Source organism: Acanthisitta chloris, unplaced genomic scaffold (genome assembly GCF_000695815.1).
Source record: "Acanthisitta chloris isolate BGI_N310 unplaced genomic scaffold, ASM69581v1 scaffold10913, whole genome shotgun sequence".
NCBI classification, from domain to species: domain Eukaryota; kingdom Metazoa; phylum Chordata; class Aves; order Passeriformes; family Acanthisittidae; genus Acanthisitta; species Acanthisitta chloris.
In genome coordinates, this window is record NW_008664300.1 from 5,781 (window position 1) to 28,386 (window position 22,606).

A 22,606-nucleotide genomic window follows, 5' to 3' on the forward strand; every position below is an offset into this window, starting at 1 on the left:
CCTAGTCCACTGGGTCTGCTGAAGTGGCTTGATTTATTTAAATAAGGCATTTCAAAAGAATTTGTTCAAAAACATCAATGTGCCTCATTTTCAATAGAAATTAGAGATAGGAAAGGAGATTACTGAAAACAGCACATTAATGACTATTTAACAATCTCTGCTATGTGGTTCTTTCTCCTTCAGGTTTTCAAAGCACACAGGCAGACTGCAACGCAAGGTGTGGATGGTTACACAATTTATACCAAAATCTGTTTTTATAAATAGTGTCTATAACTTTGTCTTTTGCAAAATGATCTTGTTCCTGTGCATCTCAGGATTACTTGTTAGCTGTGACACAGATACTGTCAAGTGTCTATTCATTTGACTCTTTTGGTTTAATCATGGGGAATTTGTGTAACTTCACTCTTACCATTTTGTTGAACAACTTCAAGGCCTTCAAACCGTTCCTGGCAGTCTGTGTGTGACTCCTTTCGATTTCCCTGTGTTACGAAAGATGAAGATGAGAGAGCAGAGCTTTGCTTACTTTAATCTAAAGTTATTTCTCAGCATCTGAAAACACTGCAGCTCTGTAAACTTTGCTTTATTTGTTTCTTCAGGAGCATCGTGTATCCATCAAGAACTTGGAGCATGGCTATGAGCAACGTCAGTGACTCTGTGGTTCTGAGCAATGGCAGCGTCTTGTCAAATGCTGGTGGCCCAGGTATTGTTGCTGCTAATGAAGATGTCACAGTCCAGCAGCTCCCATCCAAGGAAACACCAAGAACAAAACCAAGTCCAAATGGCTGCCTGCAACTTAATGGTACAATCAAACCATCCTTTCTGCCTTTAGACAACCAAAGAACTCAGCAGATGTTGTCGCAATGCTGCCACCCTTGTCCATACCATCACTCTTTAAGTAGCCATAATAGCAAGCAAGAATGTCATTCAGTGGTTGGCAGCTCAGCACCATCTCCTATGACTTCGTGCTGCATGCAGCCACATACTGAGTATTCAGGATCTATCTGCCAAAAACACCCCCCCGTGTATCAGCCTGCCTGCTGTCTTCAGCCCTCCCCATCCTTCTGCCTTCACCATCAGTGGCCTGACCATTTTCAGCATCAGCCTGTGAAGCAACACATAGCCAGGATAAGGTAAGCAGATTGCATTGTTTGTTACTTCTCAGTTATGGGTAACCTTTTCAATAACTATTTCATTTTGTTACAGAAGTACAAGATCTAAAACGAAGATGAACCAAATTTCTTCCCAGGTGTTTTTACAGGTTGATCTTCCATGCATTACCTAGTTATATTTTCCAGAAGAAACCAAGTCAGGAGACTAGTTTTGCTGAACTACATGAATATTCCTGAAGTGAATTAGTTCTTTCTGGTGGGAGGGGAAGGCTGGTTTTTCTTCTTCTTGAGTATTATTTGGAAGCTCATTAGCTCTTTTACAAGACAGTATACACCTATATTGTGTGATACAAGCCAATACAGAGATAGCTAAAAAAAACACTGAAAGAACTGGTACATCTGCATAGTCTAGTCAAACACACGTTTCCTTAAAGAGATATATTTAAAAATACTTTCAACAATTCGATTCATAAGTGAACTGGCTGTTTTTTCTTTGTCAGGTGAGCAGGTTCAGTTGGCTGCCCCCATATGTATGTCATCTGTTAAACTTTGAAGTTGTGCTTGGATTGAGAAATTCTGGATTGTTCCAGGTTTTAATGCTTCCTATTTTCCACTTCATATAAACTTGCCTCTTTATATTTGTTAGCTTTGTAGTTCCAGGGACAGTAGTACCAGCTACCATGAGCAACAAACACAAGAAACATCTCCTACATCCTCCTGGTCCTTGGCAAAATCAGCCAATCCAAGAGGAAGTTTCTAAAAAACAAATTCCCCATTGCAGTAAGACACGTGGAAGCTTTTATGCAAGGTTTGTTTTTTCTTTCCTGAGTCACAATTGGGCCAAAATGGGTGAATTTTCATTGAGGTATTAAAAGCTACCCTTCTCCCTGTTCTCCAGCATCTGCATCCTTGTTTGAGAACTTGGAGCTACAAGTATTTCTCAGTCAGTTATAATGATTTTGTCTTGTTGAAATGTATGAGCAAGTTTTAAACTTCTGAAAATACCAGACTGGGAAAAATACGTAATGTGGAAAAAGTCAAAGTGAATAATCTTTTTCTTTAAGGTGAAAGCAGATGAAAATAAAGATGATAATACAAAGTGCAAACCAGCTTTCTCTCCTGGCAGTTATTCCACTTACAAATGGAAAAAAAGTCTTAGTTGTTGGAACTGCTTGCAATCAGACATGTTTTTTTTTCCCACTCGATTCTTGTTTAGATGTCAAGTAAAGATGAAAACTTCTGTATAATTTCGTAGGCACAGGTATGCAGGATATTGAACCCTTGCAGAATCAGTCATGCTTTTCAAACTGTCAGAATGGGTGCATTGATTTCACTGGTTTTCAAACTGTGCAGCGGAACTGTTCATCTTTTCTGTATTCCATAGTCTTGAGGAAGGAGGCAAATGTGATCCATAATCTGGATTTCTATTCTTAGTTGAAAAAAAGGTCTATGAAAGTTTCTTCTGGATATGGCAAAATAATGTTTTCTGTAGCGCTTCACAAATAGACTGAACTTCTCTGATCTTGAGCCATGATGCTTTTTCCATCTTGCCCTTCCTTGCCATAGTATACATTTCTACATAAATGTGCATAAATTCTAAATAATGATTTATGAAAACTGGTTCATCTTACCGTTAGCAATCAAAATAAAGTTGCTATCTGACCTTTAAAGCACCTGTACTTATTTAATCAACTCTGTGTGTTAGCATACTCTACATATTCCTATCAAATGGTTACTGTTTCATTTCTAGACTGGCTTCTAGGTAATTCAACTGAGTTTTCTCAGCAAGAAGGTACTTGCAATATACCTAATCTAAACATGGGGTAAGTAGGACTCAGGTTAAACTCCTTAAACTGGCTGCATTAGTGAGTGGTGCATGTGTCTAACTACCACTTGTATTATTAGCATAGAACCAAAGACTTCTTTTCTCTCTCTGTAGTCAAAAAGGTGTGTCTAAATGTAATAGTTTCTCATTGCATTGTGAGATGTATCACATGGAGAGGCTGTTGTCAATGAAGACATGTTGGTAGATCGTAAGAACAGGGAGCAGTTGGATGCAGCATTGCAGGCAGATGGATATCTGCTGAGGAAGAAGCAAACTGTGTCATTGGTAGTTACTTTGCAGTGCTAAAAAAATAGCTGATAAATGTGTACTCATTTTTTACATGCTCAGTAACTTCCTGTACACAGAAGAGTAACACTTAGGTATGCAATATTTTTTCCATGATCTTTGTTCCACACTCTAATTATATTGCAGTTTGAGTTTATAATCTGCAGAACAGTTTCTTTGCCAGATATTTTTATTACAAGGCTCATTGGAAATCCTCCAGCTTTGTAACATGTGCATGTTTTAAGAGGGTTATTTAAAATGCAGGTTCTCATATGATACATTAATTACTTTCAGTGTATAGTCAAACTTGATTTCATTTCAGTTCTTTGTATTTTTGAAAAATTGCATTCAGATATTGTTACAGTTTTAAGGAGAGGGGAAAAAGATGTGATTAGATACAGGGGACTGAACACTCATTGCAAACTGTATTGCTGACGCTTACTGCTCTGGGCAGGTAACCAATTGCTTCAGCACGACAGGTTTTGTCAGGTTTTGAAGCACAAGGCTTAACATTAGTTGGTGACCTAATATTAAAGGAATGTGGCTCTGGTATATCTTTACAGATTGGAGTGTGTCAAAGCAGATTGAAATAATACCACACATGTCCTATCCTCTTAAAGCTGTCTGGATCTGCAATTTCATAGTGTGTTTGGCTTTGAAGTTGAAACTAAATTACATGGAAATGTCATCTATAGACCATAACCTGAATGTCTGGGCAAGTGGCATTTTTTTAGGTCAGTGAAAAAGTATGGTGGTGTAAAAGAAAATACTTGTAGTGGTTGGTGGTTTGTGACATAATTGTGCCAAAAAATTCTGTTGTAAAAGTAGGTAAAATAGGTCAACTGTTGGTCATAATCATTCTGATGATTTTTGCATATTTTTCTGAGGTTGAAAGTTCTTGAGTAAAGTTTGTGTTATTTTGTACATGTATTTAAGATGTAGTTTGTGCAAACATGTTCATACCTCTATTTTCAGTGGACATAAGTTGACCACACAAACACTCTCTGGGAAATTCCAGACATCTCTCTATATCAGAATGCAATTTTCCAGGGACTTGATTTGCTTTCTGACAAACGATTTCTAAACTTACTTATTTGGAGCATGATTAGTTGTTCTTTTCAGTACTGCTGAAAGGGTTTTTTTTTCAACCCTGTTCATTAAGTAATTATTTCTGTCTGGATGTACTTACGCATCTCAAGAAACCTGTGGAGCTTAGAGCCTCTGGAAGGTGGGTAGTTGTTGCACCTCCTTCGCTTCCACCTGATTCCATAGTTGTCAGCAACCTCCACCAAGGTGGAGTAGAAATGAGGAAAAACCATGAAGTAAGGCGGTCAATCTGAAGAAGTGGAAAAAGCATGAAGACTGATTCATGATGACTGGAAGCACCATGTTAGAAGTCACTCGGCAAGAGTAAAACTATGCTGCCCAATGGGATGAAAGGGGGATAAAATAAATAACGAAGGGTAGCATACTCTATAAGAAGTAAACATTACAATAAAAACCAAAACAAAACCCCCAGAAAACTTAGTCTTTTCTGAGACTTTTCAAAATCCGTTCTAAATGCAGGAATGTATGCATGTAAATAGAAGCAGAAGAGGAAGAATGTGCAGAGATCATTTAGCAAGTCATTTCAGGATCCTGGAAGGCATGGGAGAATAGTGTTACCATCTCTGGTACTGGATTGCTTCTGTCAGACTTGTATGGGAAATTTTTAATGGGAAAACACCACTTAAAAGCTACCTGTATCCTTGCTAATCTTGATGCTAATACGTTTGGAATCTCTCTTTGATGAAAAAATTTAGAAAACTTAAGTCTGTGGATTCAGGGACAAAAGGTAGGGGAGAAGATGTCGGGGAGTTGTGAAAGACCTGATTGTGCTGCTGCTAAGGAAAATGCTCCAGACTGCCGGTGTGTAGTGCTTGTGCTTTTGCAGTACTGAACCAATAAATTCATACAAGTACTCTTTGCTCGGAGCAGACCTGCTTTGTATCACCTACTGTTATTTACACTTCAGGACTGTACTGTTGCTAATGCCTTTGGCAGATAAATAAAGAGAGCTATTCTTAAAAGCGTCTGAATTACCTGTGGTAAAAAAGACAGGATGAAAAGATGTAGGAGAATGATCGTGCAGTCATCTCTAGTTAGAACACACACACAGAAAACTGTTCAAAGCCTCAAAGAATCATTAGTTTGCCAAAAATGTAAGACTTCGGGGTATATGTAAATTGCTCCACATCCACCCTCAGCCTAATTTGGAGGTTTCAGCTCCCAAAACTTAGTTAGTTTAAATTGGTGAATTCAAAGTTTTCATTTGCTGGACCAATTTATATTATAAAGAAGGCAAAAACCATAGTACTTCAGTGTCAGGAAACTGATAAAGCATTAATATCTCCAGACTTCTTGTACATCTTTCAGTTAGATTTAAACCTTCTTTTGCATGGTTTTGGCATTGGAAATTGATGTGATGGTTCTGGGATTCTGGGTTCTGCTGTGTCTCAGAGTTCTATGCCACACACTGTTGAAACAGTACTGCAGTGCTTGAATACTTACGCTTTACTTGATACTTTAAAAAGAAAGTCTATAAAAATGAAAAAGCTGTGAAGTGAGGGTAGAAACATTACTTCTGCCTCTTACCCATGTTACGTTTTCCTTCTAGTTACTTGGCATAAGGATTAGAACCAGAAGAAAAAAAAATACTGGTTTGTTCTTTTTTTTTCAAAAAACAAGGGAATGTTTGCCAAACACCAATCTTAGTAACAAGACTTTGTTATGAAACAGTTCTCTGCTTGATTCCAGGAAAAGGATAATTGTTATCTCGTACATTCTGCATTGCTTGCAGAATTGATCATACATATACATGTGTATAAAATATTTTCAACTATTCTCATTTCAGCAACATTATCTGTTCACAAAAACTCCTACACGGAGTGTTTTAGACAACATATTGTGTCTTAATATTTTCCATTTTGAAAGTTGCTAGTTTCTGCTTTATTTTATGCGTTAAAAGATGTTCTTTTCACCTTTTAGTATGAAATGTGTACTAATGTCTTTTGTACAAAATACATGTGCATATACTGCATTATAAGTTAATAAAGGAGACTTTCTGCCTTCCCCTAGGAAGACTAAAATTAGGTATGTAAATAAACCCCAAAGCCTTTAGGTCAGGTTTCTGAAGGTCAGATTTCTGAAAAGTTTTATCTGCCTTTAGCAAGTAAAAGGCAAAAGCTCTTACCATCTTTTCATTCAGTGTTCAGGACGTTGCAAGTCTTTTGGTTTGCTGTAGATCAGGAGTTCTGTGTATTGGTAATTTGTATGGAAACAATACAAATTCTGTGTCTATTCTCATTTAAGCCATTTATTCTCTGTCAAAATAGGAATTCTTTTCTTCCCATTATGGAGAGACTGGAGGCATATGGGAACCACAAACTAGATGCTCTCTTTCGTGTGACAGCATTAGCAGCCCAATGGCATAGTTGGGGATTTTGATGTAGTTGGGAATAAGGAAAGGGAATGTGAAGCCATCTCATGCATCCATTTGAGTCCAAATGTGGATATCTCTGTTGTGCACATGTGGAGAAAGAGCTCTCCCTGTAACCAAATGTGCTCGTTCTTTTTCTTTCCTGGAAGTAATTTTTCATGTCAGTCTGATTTGAGCAGTGCTCTCATTTTCACTTATTTTTGTTTTAGTTTTATATTATCCCTGAGTGTGAGACATTAAGAGTTTTATTCTGGTTTTATTAGTTCATTTGCTCTTCCTATGATAATTATTGTGCATTGTTGACTGTGCAAACAGCATGCTGCACTTTCTAGAGCTGAAAGCAAAGGGCTGATGTGCAGAGACCAGAATGCAAATATAAATGCCATTTATTATTCAGTGGCTGACCAAATTAAAAATAACATACCTAGAAAATTATTAAGCGCGCTTAAAAAAACCCAACTTCATTCACTGGGCAATCCAAGGGATTTTTGCAGGCTTTTAATTCTACTAATTAAGCATTAGTAGTTGTCTAGACTTCAGATTACTTTGAATTAAGCATTTTTGCCATAGGAAAAAGGTATTTGAAAGGTTTCTGCTCTGGTCTGAGTGCTGCAGAGTACCAGCTTGGCTGTTTTGTGCCCTGCAGACTCTGCTACTTCCAGACTCCAGGTCCCGTGTGTGCCTGAAGATGAATTTCCCGTGCCCTGTATCCTTCACCTTTCCTTGAACAACAGAAGAGCTGGTACATAACTAGCAATCTGCTGAGCCTTTGAACTGCAATCTTCAGAAGATGTAAAGCTGATAATGTGGGGGAAGCCATAAAAACCATGGGTCCTTTCTTTTGTACTAAATTGACTGGAAAACCAGCATCAGCTGTGTTCATTCGTGAAAAGGACTCATTGGTGTGGGTCTTTGAGATGACTTTTAAAACTGCACACTTACATAGAAAAAAACCCCACATGGCAGAACAGCCAAAATGATGGCACTTTGTTGGAATGTTTTGTCCATGTATAGTTGTTCTCATGTACTTTTAATTCAGTAGAAGGTTGTGATAAATTTCAAATGTGAATAAAGACAACACTAGACAACAAAGAGCAAAAGTCTAAACTAAGTGCAGCCAGTGACCTGGTTTTTAGCACTCATAAAGAGATGGGTTTTGAAAGATTTGGGTATTTCTACTTCTTAAAACTTTTCAGTCTTCCTTATAATGGGGAAGTGCAGAATGATGAACATGAACTTTGGTAAGCTTTTTATGAGTTACCATAATTGTCTCTAACTCCCTCTAAAATCACTTGTCCTTCCTCTCTGGTACTTCACTGCTGTTGTAATCTCCTAGTAAATAATAATTGATGTGCATGCTTTTCATTAGTCAGTGGTGCTTGAACAACAAAACAAAACACCACAGTGCAAGAGGGAAATAGAGTGTGCCTGAGCAATCTGGCATTAATTTTGCTGCACTAATATTGCTATGAGATTTCTGTGCAAGGTATCTGCTGATTAAAGAAGTCTCAAAGCCTGGACTATCAATGCAGAATAGAAATTCAACGGTACCGCTAACAGATCAGTGCAAGTATGGGAAGTTACAGGTAGGAATCCTGATGATATTTCAGAGAGCTTGGCCCCTCTATCTGCAAATGAGGGTGCATTTTAGGTTTTTTCCTAATAAAATCATAAATAAATGAATGTACTGGACTAGAAAAGCTTACATGCGTCACTTCTCCCACTTCTGCCATGTTTTCTGTCATGTTAATGGGATACCTTTACATAGAAATCTTGTGTTATATTTCCAGTCTGTAGGATGTTTACTTTGTTCTGTCAAATGGATGAACTTTTGCAAACTTGTTGCTGAACAGTTTTGATTATATTAAGTCTGTTTCATCCTCTGTTTAACCTTGCAGTACTTTTTTTGGGTCTTAGCTACAGTAATGAAAGCCTTAAATGTTCTGTAAACATTCCCTTTTTTGCTTGCTTCTTACTGAGCATACAAAACAAATTTAATGTCGGGATACAGAAGGTAATGTTGCATTATATATATACAGGTTTTTATCAGTGCCAGTGTAATCTAAAGTGCCTTCTTTGTGTAATTGCATACTAAATCCTTTTACATCTTTTAATTGTTTTGAATGTGCATTTGTTTTATATCATTTAAAACTTGACATTCTGAATGACAAAATTCAGAGACATTGGAACAGCAGTTCAACAGTGAAATATATGTTTTGAATTGAAACACCTGGCTACATTTAGAACAAAAAATGCTTAAGTAACAGTATTTTCATTTGCTGTAAGAGATTAAAAAAGCAGAAAGATACAAACAAGTGTTTGTCTCTATAGTAAGACTAGTAATTTGAAGAAATGGTAAGTGCTTTTAGTATGTCTTCAGACACGTGCTCTGGTCAGAGGAGGTTTTCTGAGAGCAAAAAACGAATCCCCTGGTAACTTACATTCACAAATTTTTACATCTGCACAGGAATGAAGACTGAAGCATGTACCAGTTGGGGCATGATTTATGGCCGTCTCACGTCTCCCTACTCCAAAGTCAAACTTACATATGCTTAATGTCAGTCATTAATGTCTATAAGAACATTCATTTCAGCCTTTGAGGAGAAATACCATGATAAAAATAGGCAGTCTATGTACACTAAACACTCTTTCATTTGGTATCATGGGATGGAGTTTTTCTTCTGTGTATGTTGTGATTTCTTGGGTCATGTTAATTTCCTGTCTGTCAGAGAAATACAAGATGTGACCATGACCTTGCATTGCTCCATTCAACTGGGAAGTGTAATAAAAACATCTTTGAAATAAAATATTTCTAAGGAAGGAACTTTTTGCCAGAAAAAATGCTGAAAACTACTCTAGTCATCAGGATGGAGTTTTTCTTCTGTGTATGTTGTGATTTCTTGGGTCATGTTAATTTCCTGTCTGTCAGAGAAATACAAGATGTGACCATGACCTTGCATTGCTCCATTCAACTGGGAAGTGTAATAAAAACATCTTTGAAATAAAATATTTCTAAGGAAGGAACTTTTTGCCAGAAAAAATGCTGAAAACTACTCTAGTCATCATTTAAATCCCAGAACATATCTATTAATTTCAATGTAATTACAAAGAAAAGGAAAAAGACAAATTGTTTTAGACTCATGAAGGATCTTGAAATAATATTAGTCTGCTCCAAATTAGCTGTTGGCTTGTTTTCAAGTAATGATTCATGGTGGTATTTTACTAAGCTTTTTTTTATTGTCTTAAGTAGTTCAGAACTTCTGTTTAACTTGCTAGGCAGTGCTATATGTAGTCCTACCCTTAGTACTTTGGAAGTTATAGGAATATATGTATATAATATAGAGCTTCAATTAAACCTTTTGAAGAAGTATATACTTTAAATTGTGTACAAACTTTGCCATTTACACCTGGGACAATCCAGTTTAAGTATGTTTCATGGCAGTTTTCTTATTGACCATTTTGGAGCAGTGTTTGAAAGTGGCTACAGTCATTGGAGAAAAGTTTAGGGGAAGAAGAATACAAGAAAAGTGTTTGTAGGGTCTGTATTACTTGGGTCCTTCATATGCTGCCAGCTTTTCCTACAGAGATGATGATTTAATTCCTCTTCAAGACAAGGAACCAAGTAGATGCTATTAAGGAAAGGAGCCAGCTTGCCTAGCAGTTGATAATAGTTAGTCAGTTGTTGAAGGTGAAAGAGGGAAGACATTAGATGTCAGTATTGCAAAAATTAATTTTTAAGGAATCTTAAACGGAAGATCTGCTGAATAAATCCTGGGCTCCTGCATGTATACCTTTCATATAGAGCAGTAAGCAAAAGGAAAGGGGGGAAGAAACCAACAACCACCCAGCCTTGGAGATGATTATAGGAGCATTTCAATTCCAAGTCACCTGTATGTCATAAATTTATAGAAATTATACAGTTAATCATACAGGGATAGAATAGACTATTCCAATTGGAGGGGACCTAAAATTATCATCTAGCCCAAGTTCCTGACCAAATTAAAGCGTGTTATCAGGGGCATTGTCCAAATGCCTCTTGAATGCTGACAGCTTTGGGACATCAGCCACCTCTCTGGGAAGTCTGTTCCAGTGTTTGACTGCCTTCTCAGTAAAGAAAGGTCCTGTCTAAACCTTCCCTGGCTCAGATTTGTACCATTCCCACATGTCCCTTCACTGGATCCCAGTAAGAAGAGATAGCACTTCTCCACTTCCCCTCCTCAAGAAGCTGCAGAGAGCAATGAAGACACTGCTCATCCTCTTTTTCTCCAAACTAGGCAATCCCAAAGTCCTCAGCCACTCTTAATAAGACGTTCCTCCCAGCCCTGTTAATAACTTCCAAATGCAAATACACATGTATAGGATGTCAATATGATAGCATTGACCTTTTTCCGTCTCTTCATGACTTGATGGAAACATATTTTCCTGTTGTATGCAAGCATGGGGCAGAAGTTTGTGAATGGGGCGTGTTAAAACTAGCTGTTACTTTTTCAGACTACATTAATGAAGTTTAATACTGATTTCATAGCAGAAAGGAAGTGGGTGAAACTTGGGTTTGCCCCACTCTGTAGGGTTTTACCCAGTGTGCTGTAGGTCAGTAAAGTATACACTTCTATGCTGAATTTAAATTAGTTAGAGCAAGAATCACTCAGACAATGGTTTTATTATTGTTAACACCTTCCTTACAATTGCTTTTCTTGCAGAAAGGCAGTGTTGTTTGCTCATACTTGTGATGCTCAGTTGGAACCGAAGAGGTAGGTAAGAACACAAGAAAACCAGACAAGAGCCTTTATAAAGCTTGATATCTCAACTATAAAAATGTGAATTGATGTCTGTAAAACAGTTGCCAAATAGCATATTAATTTTTGGTCTGCCAAGTTTAATTTTGTTTAATTTTTAGCAAAAGAGTAGTCTTAGCAGAAATAATTCATAAGTACAATGTTAAAGCTGCAACATTGAGATTTCATGCATTTTAATGGGATGAAATAGCAATTAGTTTCAGATCATTTCATCCTGATAATATAGAGATAAAAAGAATAAAATACTTTTGGATTACTGGGGACAACAACAAGAAAGTTCTTTGCATTTTTCTTGTTTTCAATAAAATCTTAAAGTAACTTATCAGAAAACTGAATTCTCTGTCATCTTTACATCCTTCTGCTGTGAGTTGTCCTGTTCTTCCTTTAGGGATGTAAACATTTGTCTGAGTGCAGACAAATACAGTGAATGCTGGATGTTTACAAACCTTCTAGAGGGAGTTCCTGATTAGAGTCAAGGAAAACAGCACATCATAGCAAAAAATTAAATTGGGAGGCTTCTAGAAACTTTGGGCAACTTCATTGGATCTGTTGTCTTAGTGATTGTTAAAATGATAAAGCATTGTAGGTGTTATATCTGATAGAGCAGCAAAAGCTAGCTTGATATTTAAGAGCAATCCAAACTGTTCTCATGGGTCAATGACACTCTTAAAACATGAATCTTCAGGGATTTAGTTTGTATTCTATATTCTAGTGGAGAATGTACAATACAATGCATATCTCATTCTGTCCTGCAGGGATTTAGCTTGTCCATGAGTGTAATAATGCAAAACGCTCTATTTTGTCGCTTCTGGTAACCAGATCTATCAGCAAAGGTAATAGTTTCCCTCTGGCAAAGTAAAGCATTGAGGTTAAACACCTCATAATCCTTGAACAGGAGAGTCTTTATATTTAGGGGGTTTTGTTTTTCTTCAGTAAATACAGATATTTATTGCAACCTACCATTTTTCACTTAAATGAAAAACAGGAGTGCAAAATTAGTTTATATGTTTAGACACCCATGGTATACAACATGCTTCAAAAAGATAGACACAGTTTACAGTTAAAGTTTTTAACTATCCTAAAGAGTACTCTATTTCACAAATACACTGTGTGTCTATGGTCATGATGTTATTTGTATGGAGAGAAATAATACATGCCTCTTAGGAACACCTGTGGGAGGGAAGTAGAATTAAGATTATGCAAGACTGGCAGTGTTTGTCTGTACTGCCAGAAACTGAAGGTGTTATAGATGTACTGCAAATTCTACAATTCTCATTTACTCTGGACTCCGTTTTGCTAGGGTGGTTGTCATGATTGCTTCTGCTGCTGCTGTGTTACCTGCAGTACTATCAGTGATTCTTTATATCCATGTGACAACTCCATTATGATAAATAGCTGTAAGGTATACATTTATTTTCAAATTTTTGTGCAGATCAACACAAAAATGAAGTTGATAGCCACCTACTCAGTTTTCTTTGAATGATTGTTTGAAAAATCAGGATTTTCCTAAACTGTCAAGTTGCTGTCAGTGACCATTTCTATGCTACCCTTGTGCCTGGGTTTTGAGCCCTGAAATTGTTTGGCTGTTACTGTTCATATCCAAATGTCACTGAGCATGGATCTCAGATGAATTGGCTAAGGGGTGGCATTTATCATCAGTCACTACATTTTCCATCTGAGACCAGTTCCTGTAATTAAATAGGAAAAGTGGTTGCAGAGACTTTGCACCTTGCAGAGGAGCATATCTGTTTGAGATGTTTCTAGTCCAGGCATCTGGGGGTTCATAATAAACTGCTTGATGGCAGGCAGTGCTGTGAAGAGCAGCAGTGCTCCTCGCTTAGTGCTGATTCCAGCTGGGAGATGGTACCAGTGCTGAAAGCTGGCTCAAGTGTAACAACGCACCAGAATCAGCTGGGTATCACTACTGGGAGTGCAGCTTTCTACTTCCCTTAGCTGCTCTCTCCCAGAAAGGAAGCAGAGGAGAAGCACCCATAGTGACAGTTTCAGATTTGTCTGATGCTGTTAGTTGCTTCCTTACACCTTAGAATATGACACAACAATTCCAGGCAGTGCCTTTGTGCTGCCCCTGTGTCAGGGTGGTAGCCCCACAGGCATTATTTTCAGCTTAAAGTCTACTTGGCTTTTTGTCCCTCCAAGGAAGAAAGAGGAAAGGCCCTTCTATATCTGACCTCTAGTCTCTACACCTATGAAATGTAGAAATAGAATGAAATATTAAATACTCTGAAATAGAAACACCATGAAATAGCAATTAATTGCATCGAAGTGACATGAAATAAATCAGAAATCAAATGTTTAGCCATCAAAATATCCAGAATTATTATAGGGATTTTAGGAAAGTCTTGTTTGGATAAGTTAGCACAAAGGTATGGTTTGGAACATACTGATGCTTTCTTAAAAAAAAACTTTGGAAAAAATTAACTATCAATGTGTAGGCAGGAATGTTTCTATTCAAAATCATATTAGTATCTCTTTCAAAATGTTAGGTTATTGATAACTGTTAACATTTTTTTTAAATGATGGTTGCTCCACAACAGCTAGAAGACTTCAGAGCATGCTTCAAAGTACAGCCTGTTTTCCTAATTTTTTATTTCATGGCTACCTTCTGCAGGGTTTCTTATACCCATTAAGGAATCAGTCAGCATTGATTCTTCATAGTGTGAAGCAAAAGGTTTGCTTAAATTGATACCTTTCTCACAACTGAGGCTTGTGAAGAAAGTCTGCAAAAGAAAGTCTTGGAATGTCTAAATACTTTTTTCTGTACTCTGACATGTTAAGGTTTGCATTTCCCTGAAATGCATTAGATTAATGAAACACACTACAAATGCAGTAAACCATCCATAATGTTATTTTTAAGTGTTATATTCATTTGCAACAGTCCCATACTGAGGAACATGTTCATGAATCGTTGCTTTTTGTCATGTAATGTCCAGGTGACATTAAAGTTATAGAACCAGTTTTAATTATACACTGTATTTCCAAAAGCTCATTTTCCATTGTGATTCTTGAAATTAGGACCAAACTCCCCTCTCTGATATACCCATACCAGTCTATTAACTTGCATGGGAAAACTCATTCAGTGCAGTAACCGAAAGGGGACTTTAGCTTCATTGGGAACCTGAAGTCAGGATGTTACCATGTGGTACAGCATGTTCCCCTTCAGGAAGCTGTCTTTCTCAGATTAAAAACTAGGTAGAGCAATCATATTTTTTATACCTATGAACTGCCCCTGTTCAAGTTGGTATGTGGACAAAGGTTTTCTCATACCTCCCTGTTCAAAATACTGGTCGAAAGACTGAGGCTAAGTGCTTGTATTTCCAACCCCTTAACATTCTATGATTCCATGATTATTTAGGCTGAAAGGGTGAATATTAGAGCTATAGTAGTCCAGCCCAAACCTGTGTCCTGATCCATCTTCCTGATACTCTGTTACTTCCTACAGTAAGCTTGCTGGTGTTGTAGCAATCCTTTTTAAAGACACTAGTCATCCTTTTCACCATGTTACACAGAAGGTGCACAAGCTGGTCAATCAAAATACATTTCATGTTGAGAAACATCTGGAGTTTTAAAGCAAGTTTTTTATCTTCTCTTTATACAGTTCCTAATTGTATGATGCTCAGTCAAAACTCTCCATTAGGAAAGGGCAGGATGAAGCAAAGCATCTGTTGAGCAGGGGCTGACACTTGCAGTAAATGGTGGTAGAATAGAGCCTGTCCTTTTCTTCCCCTTTCCCTTCTCCCTACTTGGTGCATAGTGTGTACTAGATTTTAATCAGTGCCTGCAATTTATGTGCTAACTTGGTTGTGTAGTCTCATCACAAACAACTGTGATTGTCATTTTCTGCTATCAGGCTTGTGAGAACTAAGTACAGACGTAATCTAATACACAGATCAACTTGGCTTTTGTCCCAGCAAAATAATGGAATTCACCATTTCTTTCTCATGAAAACTGATGAGGATTTTTTTTTTTGTCTACACTTTTTTTTTGGAGGCTGGTGGTGTTATTTAAACTGGCTCAATGAAAGTATAATACTTCAAAAATTAGGTACAGCAGCATTAATTAAGGGGGAAAGATCTGGTTTTGCCATGCATTTCTGTATTTTAAAGCATAACTAAAGAATTTTTGGGGTATAGTTTTCAGGGATAACTTTTTCTATTGACCGATATAATAGAGTCATCACAACAGCTGCAAGGGATTGGTTACACTGCTGGAATTCACCCGGGTGTGCACCGGTTTTTTCAATGCTCGCTTTTTGAAACAAAACAGTTTGATAGCAGGTGTGACCTTTAACCCTCCCCAACTTTGAAGAACTTAATAATCATCATTTGTTCAGCACTGAATATATTTTGCAGGTGGAGGAAACAGAGGGAAATGTAGTTTAGTTTTGATGGGAAGGATGGAGGATGAGGAGTGGTTGTGTTTACCCCTTTTGTGTAAACCAAATTAGGCAAAGTTAATTTTTTAAAGTTCTGCCTAAAACAGATTGTGTTCTGTTGAGAAAATCTGTTTTGCCATATAGTTACAGAGATATAATTGAAAGAGAGTAAAGCTTGAAAAGAGAGATTTAAAACATGCCTATCTACTAAGAATTTGCATGCAGAAGGGGCTGGGAAGCTGTGTAGAATACATTGAGAAGGTGCCTACATCTTCTCTGGAGTGTTACCAATTACACGTTGGTCCTTTCCAACAAATGTCTGTCTTGCCAGCTTTGTGGAGACCTCAGATGAGGTTCTGTATCTTGCTGTCCAAGCAAACCTTTGAGTTAGGGGGTAGTGCATAGTGATGTGGTCGTGACTCTTTGAACGAGCCAGCATTATAGAGCCATGGAGATGACAGTCATATGGGGGGGTACAGTAGTGTGGATAGCAGCACTGCCCTCATGCAGAGGAAAACATTGCCTCTATGGGAGTTATCATCTGGAGCACCTGCTTGTTTTTTCACCCTTGTAGATTAACTTGGTTATAAAAGCAAGTATTAAAGTTGACAAAGTCCAAGGCAACAGAAGGCAATTTTATCTGCGAATATAAACTGGAATTGTCGCAGAAACCTTTATACAAGTCAGCATAAATACAAAGCTTGTACTAGCTGTTGTCCTTTTGTGGCTGTTGGTCGTGCCAATTCAGTGTCCGGTATTGTTGCTCATGTTGTTGTCCATTACAACACAGATGAAAATGGGACTCAATTCCACACGTGACTGAGCATATATGGAAATTCAGATCTTTACAAATAAAAGCTAGAAATTAATGTTTGAATCACAATAATAACAGTAAATACACATTTCTGTTTATATTTCTCTCTCATCTGTAAACCCAAAAGTCTATGCTGCAGTTACAAAAATCTGTTACACCCAGCTCTGTGGCTTTGTCCCTTTTCTATACAGGCACAGAGGTACACATTCAGTTTGCACTCTGCCTTGGTGCTGAATTAGTCTGTGAAAGGGCTTGTCTGTTTAAGCATTTCTCCTCGTACAGAGTCCTGTACTAATTTCAGATTCACGTCTATTGATTTCTGTCTTCAGTACTGAGTTTCTTATCATCCAGTCTAGTCTTAGTGAGAAGAGTTGGGTTTGTGGATGAGGCTGTAGACTGGATGACGAGCAGTTCCCCGGGTCTGCCACTTCTTTTCAACCTCAGGCAACTTACTATTGCAAAGTCATTTCAGAACTCAGTTTATCTGGGTTTCTGTACATCTTGGCTGTTGCTGAGTCTGTTGTTTGTGTGGTGGTACCAAAAGTCTTTGGTATCAGTTGGAACATTGGGTATGTTCAGTATCTCTGAAGGTCAGATTTGTGCATCTTGGACTGGTATTCTGAAGCTTGGTGACACTTTAATCTTAACCAATTTGTGGCTGGATTTAACAGGGAATCCTTGCCTGTACCTTTTCTTGATCCTTGAGTTACTGTAACTGCAGATTGGTTATTCTGCTTTTTTCCTGCTTTTCTCCAGCTTCCTCATGGCTGCAAGGAGCAATTCTTACTACTGTGTAGTACTGGGCATGTCCCAGTTAGCAGCTCTATTGCTGCATTGGGTTGCAGCATTACCAAACAACAGGGAATTACAGCTGATAGAAATTTGCCTTTAGACAATTAATATTTCTTACCACAATAATTAAACAATTAAAATGGATTTTGAGGAAATAAATACAATAGCTTTATACTTCTTAATAGAATGTTCCATCATAGTTGTATTTATGTGCCATATTGCTTGAGAAGCAGCATGAGTGAAGACAAAGAGTAGAAGAGAGCTTAGCAACAGTGTTTAGCTTTGCTACTTAATTTATTCTTTCATCTTTCCTGACAAGGAAAGGGATAACAGGAATGGCCACATTTTTATTACTCTGTGCTGTCAATTACATTTCATCACACTTTTGCTGTCTTGTAAGCAGTTGAACCTGTATCTGAAGTAGCCTGTTACTGCATTAAGAGCTGGTTTGCATTGTATGTTACTTTTTGTTTGGTGCAACCGCATTGTCTTTCAGACTTTCAGATTTATGTGGAGCAGTCCTCACACCCCTAGTGTGGGCATGGTTGTAGCTACCTGGAGATGATTATGCCAGAGTGTTTTCATTTCCCTGGACTAGGATTTCAACCCTGTGTATTTGTGCTTTGAAGGACAGCAGATTTCAGTTTTGAGTGCTAAATTAAGCTTTTTTGTAAATCTCTGAGGAGTCTGAAGTTTGAACTGTTTATATGGTGATGTGAAAGCATACTATGCTTTTGGAAACCTCAATGTAGAATTGCAAAGTGATTTATTTTATGCAAGTAGCTGTTTCTTAATTCATTGCTTTCTGTACCCTTTTAAAGAAGTATTATTAAATATGTCCTTGGTGGTAAAACAAGTCATAACTCAGCTGAAGCAATAGTCTGGTTGCATACTTGGAGTGATTGTGTGTCACATTCATAGACTGTAAGTTCTTGAAAGGACTTTCATATTCTTCATGGTAGTTTTTTTTTAAAGTGAAATTTATGTGAAACTTACTGATCCAATAGTTAACAAAATGAACTGCTCACTGAACAGTGTCAGGTAAGAATAATTTTCACTTGGGTTTGCTCTCTCCTCATCAAAATAATCTAGTTTATATTAGATATTTAAGAAATAACAAAACCGTGCATAAAAAGAGACTTTCTAGAGGTGCCCTTTCTCATTCTATTTCCTGTACTATGCCAAGGTAGAATTTATTGCAAAATAGTTCTTTGTGATGGAATTACAAAGGATGATGAAGAAGGTTTGTGAATTGCAAAATCAGAACATGGTGTTGTGGTTCTCTGTTCCCGTCACATACAAACTTTGTCATGATTTTCAGTGGTACAGGATTTTTATCATGTTAGCTTATTTGGTCTCTTGTTGAAAACTGGAAAAGCCTCTGGAGCAGAAATCCCCAAAATCAGCTACGTAACATTCCACTTTTGAAAACCCAGCTGTCTGTAGCTGTAATTATTCTCTGAATTACTTGTTTGCAAAGACTCAATTGAATATGATTGTGGGCCTTTCAAAATAATTCATATTCTAAAATATCTGCTTTTTATAATTTATTTGCTTATCCATGTATGGGAAGAATTAAACAAATTGGTACATGACATGTGTTTCATGCATTTTCAGTTACTCTCTTCTTTCCTCCTCCTAGGCCAGCCAGACCATTCAAGTTACCAAAAAGGTAAGGTCCAGTGCTGTCACACGTGAGGTTTGCAGAATTATAAAGGCAGTTGGTGAGGTGATGGCAAAGCTGTTATTCCCCACACCATGCAAGAATAAGAAATATTCAAGGAAAATAGTAGGCAATCAAATTAAAGCAGATTTTAAAAGAAAAAAAGTATTTCTTTATGCAGTCGGTAGTGAATTTGTTAAACTGCCACAGGAGATTGTGGAGGCAGATAGCATCAGCAGGGTCAAACAGCATTTAGAAGAGTTGATCCATAATAGGTCCCTAAATAAACACTGAAAGAAGGAGCCAGGAACAAGTTCTTTAACATCCCTAATAACACATCTGTGACTCCTGGGGGAGCAGAAAGAGTAGAAAATAGAATGTGGGCAAACTCAGGTGCTCTGTTTATGGAGAGAAAATCAGTCTCTTCATAAATACTAAGCCAGAATTAAAAAATCTGTACAGATTTTAATGTTGCTTGGTTTTGCCTATTTTTTGGCATTTTATTATAATCTGTGCCATTCTCTTTGTGAATATGTACACTGTCTACACAAGCATGAAAATTCTGTGCCTCAATACTTTTTTGATTAAGGGTTACTTTGAGAATTGTCTTGGTTGTATCATCAGTAATGATAAATAAACCTGACAGACAGGTTCAGAAAATTCCATTATAATAGTTGTTTTTCTTCTTCCTAAAACCATTCAATCAAGAACACTAGGTTTGGATTGTATATGCTCTGAAGAATGACTGGGTCATAGAAAATTACAGTAGTGTATCTAACTGTCAGTGCATCAGTAATGGCAACAAGAAGCCATCTCAAGTGAAAATGTATTAAAAACACAATCCATCTTGAGGATTTGCTTTCAGTAAAGAAGAGGGCTGTTTGTTAAATACCTGTTTTGAGTAACATTTATCTGTGCACTGATATGAATTCAGTCACACAAATGTCTACTGCTCATAGTGACCTTTTTACAATACAGAAAGTATATATGCTATGTTTCTGTCTCTCTATATGAGACCAGGTAGTGGTTGATCCGGAGTATGTCTGCATAGAGGTGCTGAATTGAAAAGTTTAACACTAACCACACTTTATACTGTAGCTTAAAATGGGAAGGAAACCTAAATGCTATCTTCTTTACCTTCTCCTTTTGAAGAAAGCATCTAAGGTTTGTGGCGGATTGCTTGAAACCAGTGGTGCTTTTAGTGGTGCTAAATAGCTATGATAAATATAGATTGAATTACTAAGCATTTTGAATTATTTAAAACACAAAGAAATAAACCCAAAACCAAACCAAACTGGTTTTTTAAGTATGTGAAAAACATCAGGAGGAAATAAATTAATGAAAGCTATATACATCTTCATGGTACATAGCTAGCTTAAAGTAGTGGTACCATTTTAACAACTAGTCTGAAAGCAGATGGCAAAATGGCATAAAAGCTAGATTTCAGTTAGTGTAAAATTTATGAGAATTCAGCATTCAGTGCTTGAATAGTTTGGAGGGGAAAAAAAAGAAGATAAGGTATCTGTGGCTGTATGTCGAGGTCTTTGCACAAACAAAAAGTAGTTTTCATTAAGAATAAAAAAGCAGGTGGAGTTATCCTGATTTAGAAAAGTACTAAAGGATGTGCTCAGCACTAAGGATATCCTTTCTGAATGTGATTCCTTGACTGAAGAAGTGGTTTAGGCATTTTCTTCTTGAACTCAGGCATTTTCAGCCATTTTCAGGCAAGCGGTAATTTACACAGAGTCTTTCAGTGCAATGGCCAACTTTTCATAGAGAAAAGAAAAAGTAAATAAACTAATTTTATGGCTTTTGAACGGGTGAAAAATAAAATAACTGACGTCTGTTTAGCCATATATGGTGGGTTGGGATCGAGGCTGGTTGTAGGCAGTTTGTTTAGAGCCAGAGCCCTCAGCAGCACCAAGTAATGCTCAGACAGGTAAAATTAAAATGTAATGTGGTTAGTCCTTTTTGTCAGCCCAAGTCAGCTTTCCTTACCTGAATTTCAGTATGTGGTACAAGAAACAGGACAAATTTGCAGGTGTGCACAAGCACTTAACTGTTTTCTGTAGGTGACTTGTGATCACGTTAAGCACTTTACTTAGGACATAGTTTCTTTTACAGCTAGTGATGAAGAATTTAACCGATTTAAGAGCTGCTCAGCTGGGCATGGAAGTGTAGAGACAACATGTAAAAGTGATATATCTAGCCCTGGTGATGAATAGGAAAATAAATCTTTTGGGTATAACTTTTATGACTTCGGAGCAAATGTCTGTAATAGGTAGTCAATCTAGCTTGGTGTTTATGAAAACATTTAGTCCTATAAATAGGAAAATTCTATTAGGTCATTTACTTCCCTTGACTTGTACTTTGTACAATTGCTCATTTGACAAGCTGGCCCTTTGTGATTCACTTTAATAAAAACTTAGGCTTCAGATTGCTTTTCAGGCTTTTGCTAATTAACCTCTTGTGTGAGAATGTAAGAACAATTCCATGTTTACCTTATGGGAAACTGAGATACACCCAGTGCTTTGGACTTCCTTACTCCTTAAAGCTGTACTTAGACCCCTAGATGTACCTATTTCCACTTGCTGTGGAAAGTTGGCATTAAGCTTACTCACTGCTGTTGATTTCACAGTTAGAATGCTGGGAAACCTTTGCTGGAGTGAGGAGTTAGGCATTCCCTCGCCTTTTAGCAGTGGAACAGAAAATTTCTGTAGAGCTGATAATTGTACTGTGATTAGCTAGTGAGTTGCTCTTAAAACTGAGAAAGCCATAATCTTTTAAGACAGTAGAAATAAGTAAAAGAGTGCTCTATTATAAACTTTCATGTTATACTGCTTGTAAGTTGAGGAGGAAATAAGATTGTAGATCTTCTTGATCAATATTTAGTGTGTACAAAGACCATCAATATAGAATGATTCATAGCCTGTAATTTTTTTTCTAATGCCTTTTAAATTTTATGGGCCTTCCTGTACTCTTTGTGTCGAAGACTATGTTGCCCTTGAAACATAAACTCTATAAATTCAAGTCTTTAGTGTAAGAAAAATTATTTAAAGATTAACATTTCTGAGTTTCACTTAATTTTCTGATACTTTTCTATCAATATAACAAAAACTAAAATATTTTACAAAAATAATGAAAATTAGGTTTGCATATAAAAATTCTTGCACTCAAAATGTAGACTGAAGTAGATGTTAAGATCCAATGATGAATGTTATGCTATGAGACTAGAAAAATTAATGCTGATTAGTTTATGTATATGTCACTACTCCCTTGCATCTTTGAATTTACATCAGATTTCATGCATCATGAGTGTATAGCATTTGAGGGTTTTTTAATGGCTGTTTTAAAAATAGAGAAAATGTTTTCTTTTGGATTCTACTTTAAAACTGATTTTCTTTCATTATTTTTTTCTTTCAAATGCTTAAATTTTCAAAAAACAAATAGT

The 22,606-nt window shown here is 37.0% G+C and overlaps 1 protein-coding gene across 1 annotated transcript in view; it reads left to right on the forward strand.

The window, feature by feature from the left end:
• Positions 1-627: 627 nt before the first annotated feature.
• The window catches only part of DISP1 (dispatched homolog 1 (Drosophila)), a 34,128-nt gene continuing 12,149 nt past the window's right edge, over positions 628-22,606 (forward strand). The window contains exons 1-2 of the mRNA XM_009071296.1: positions 628-1,130; positions 19,135-19,164. Of these exons, the coding sequence (XP_009069544.1) occupies positions 628-1,130; positions 19,135-19,164 (533 nt within the window). The remainder of the gene's footprint in view (positions 1,131-19,134; positions 19,165-22,606) is intronic.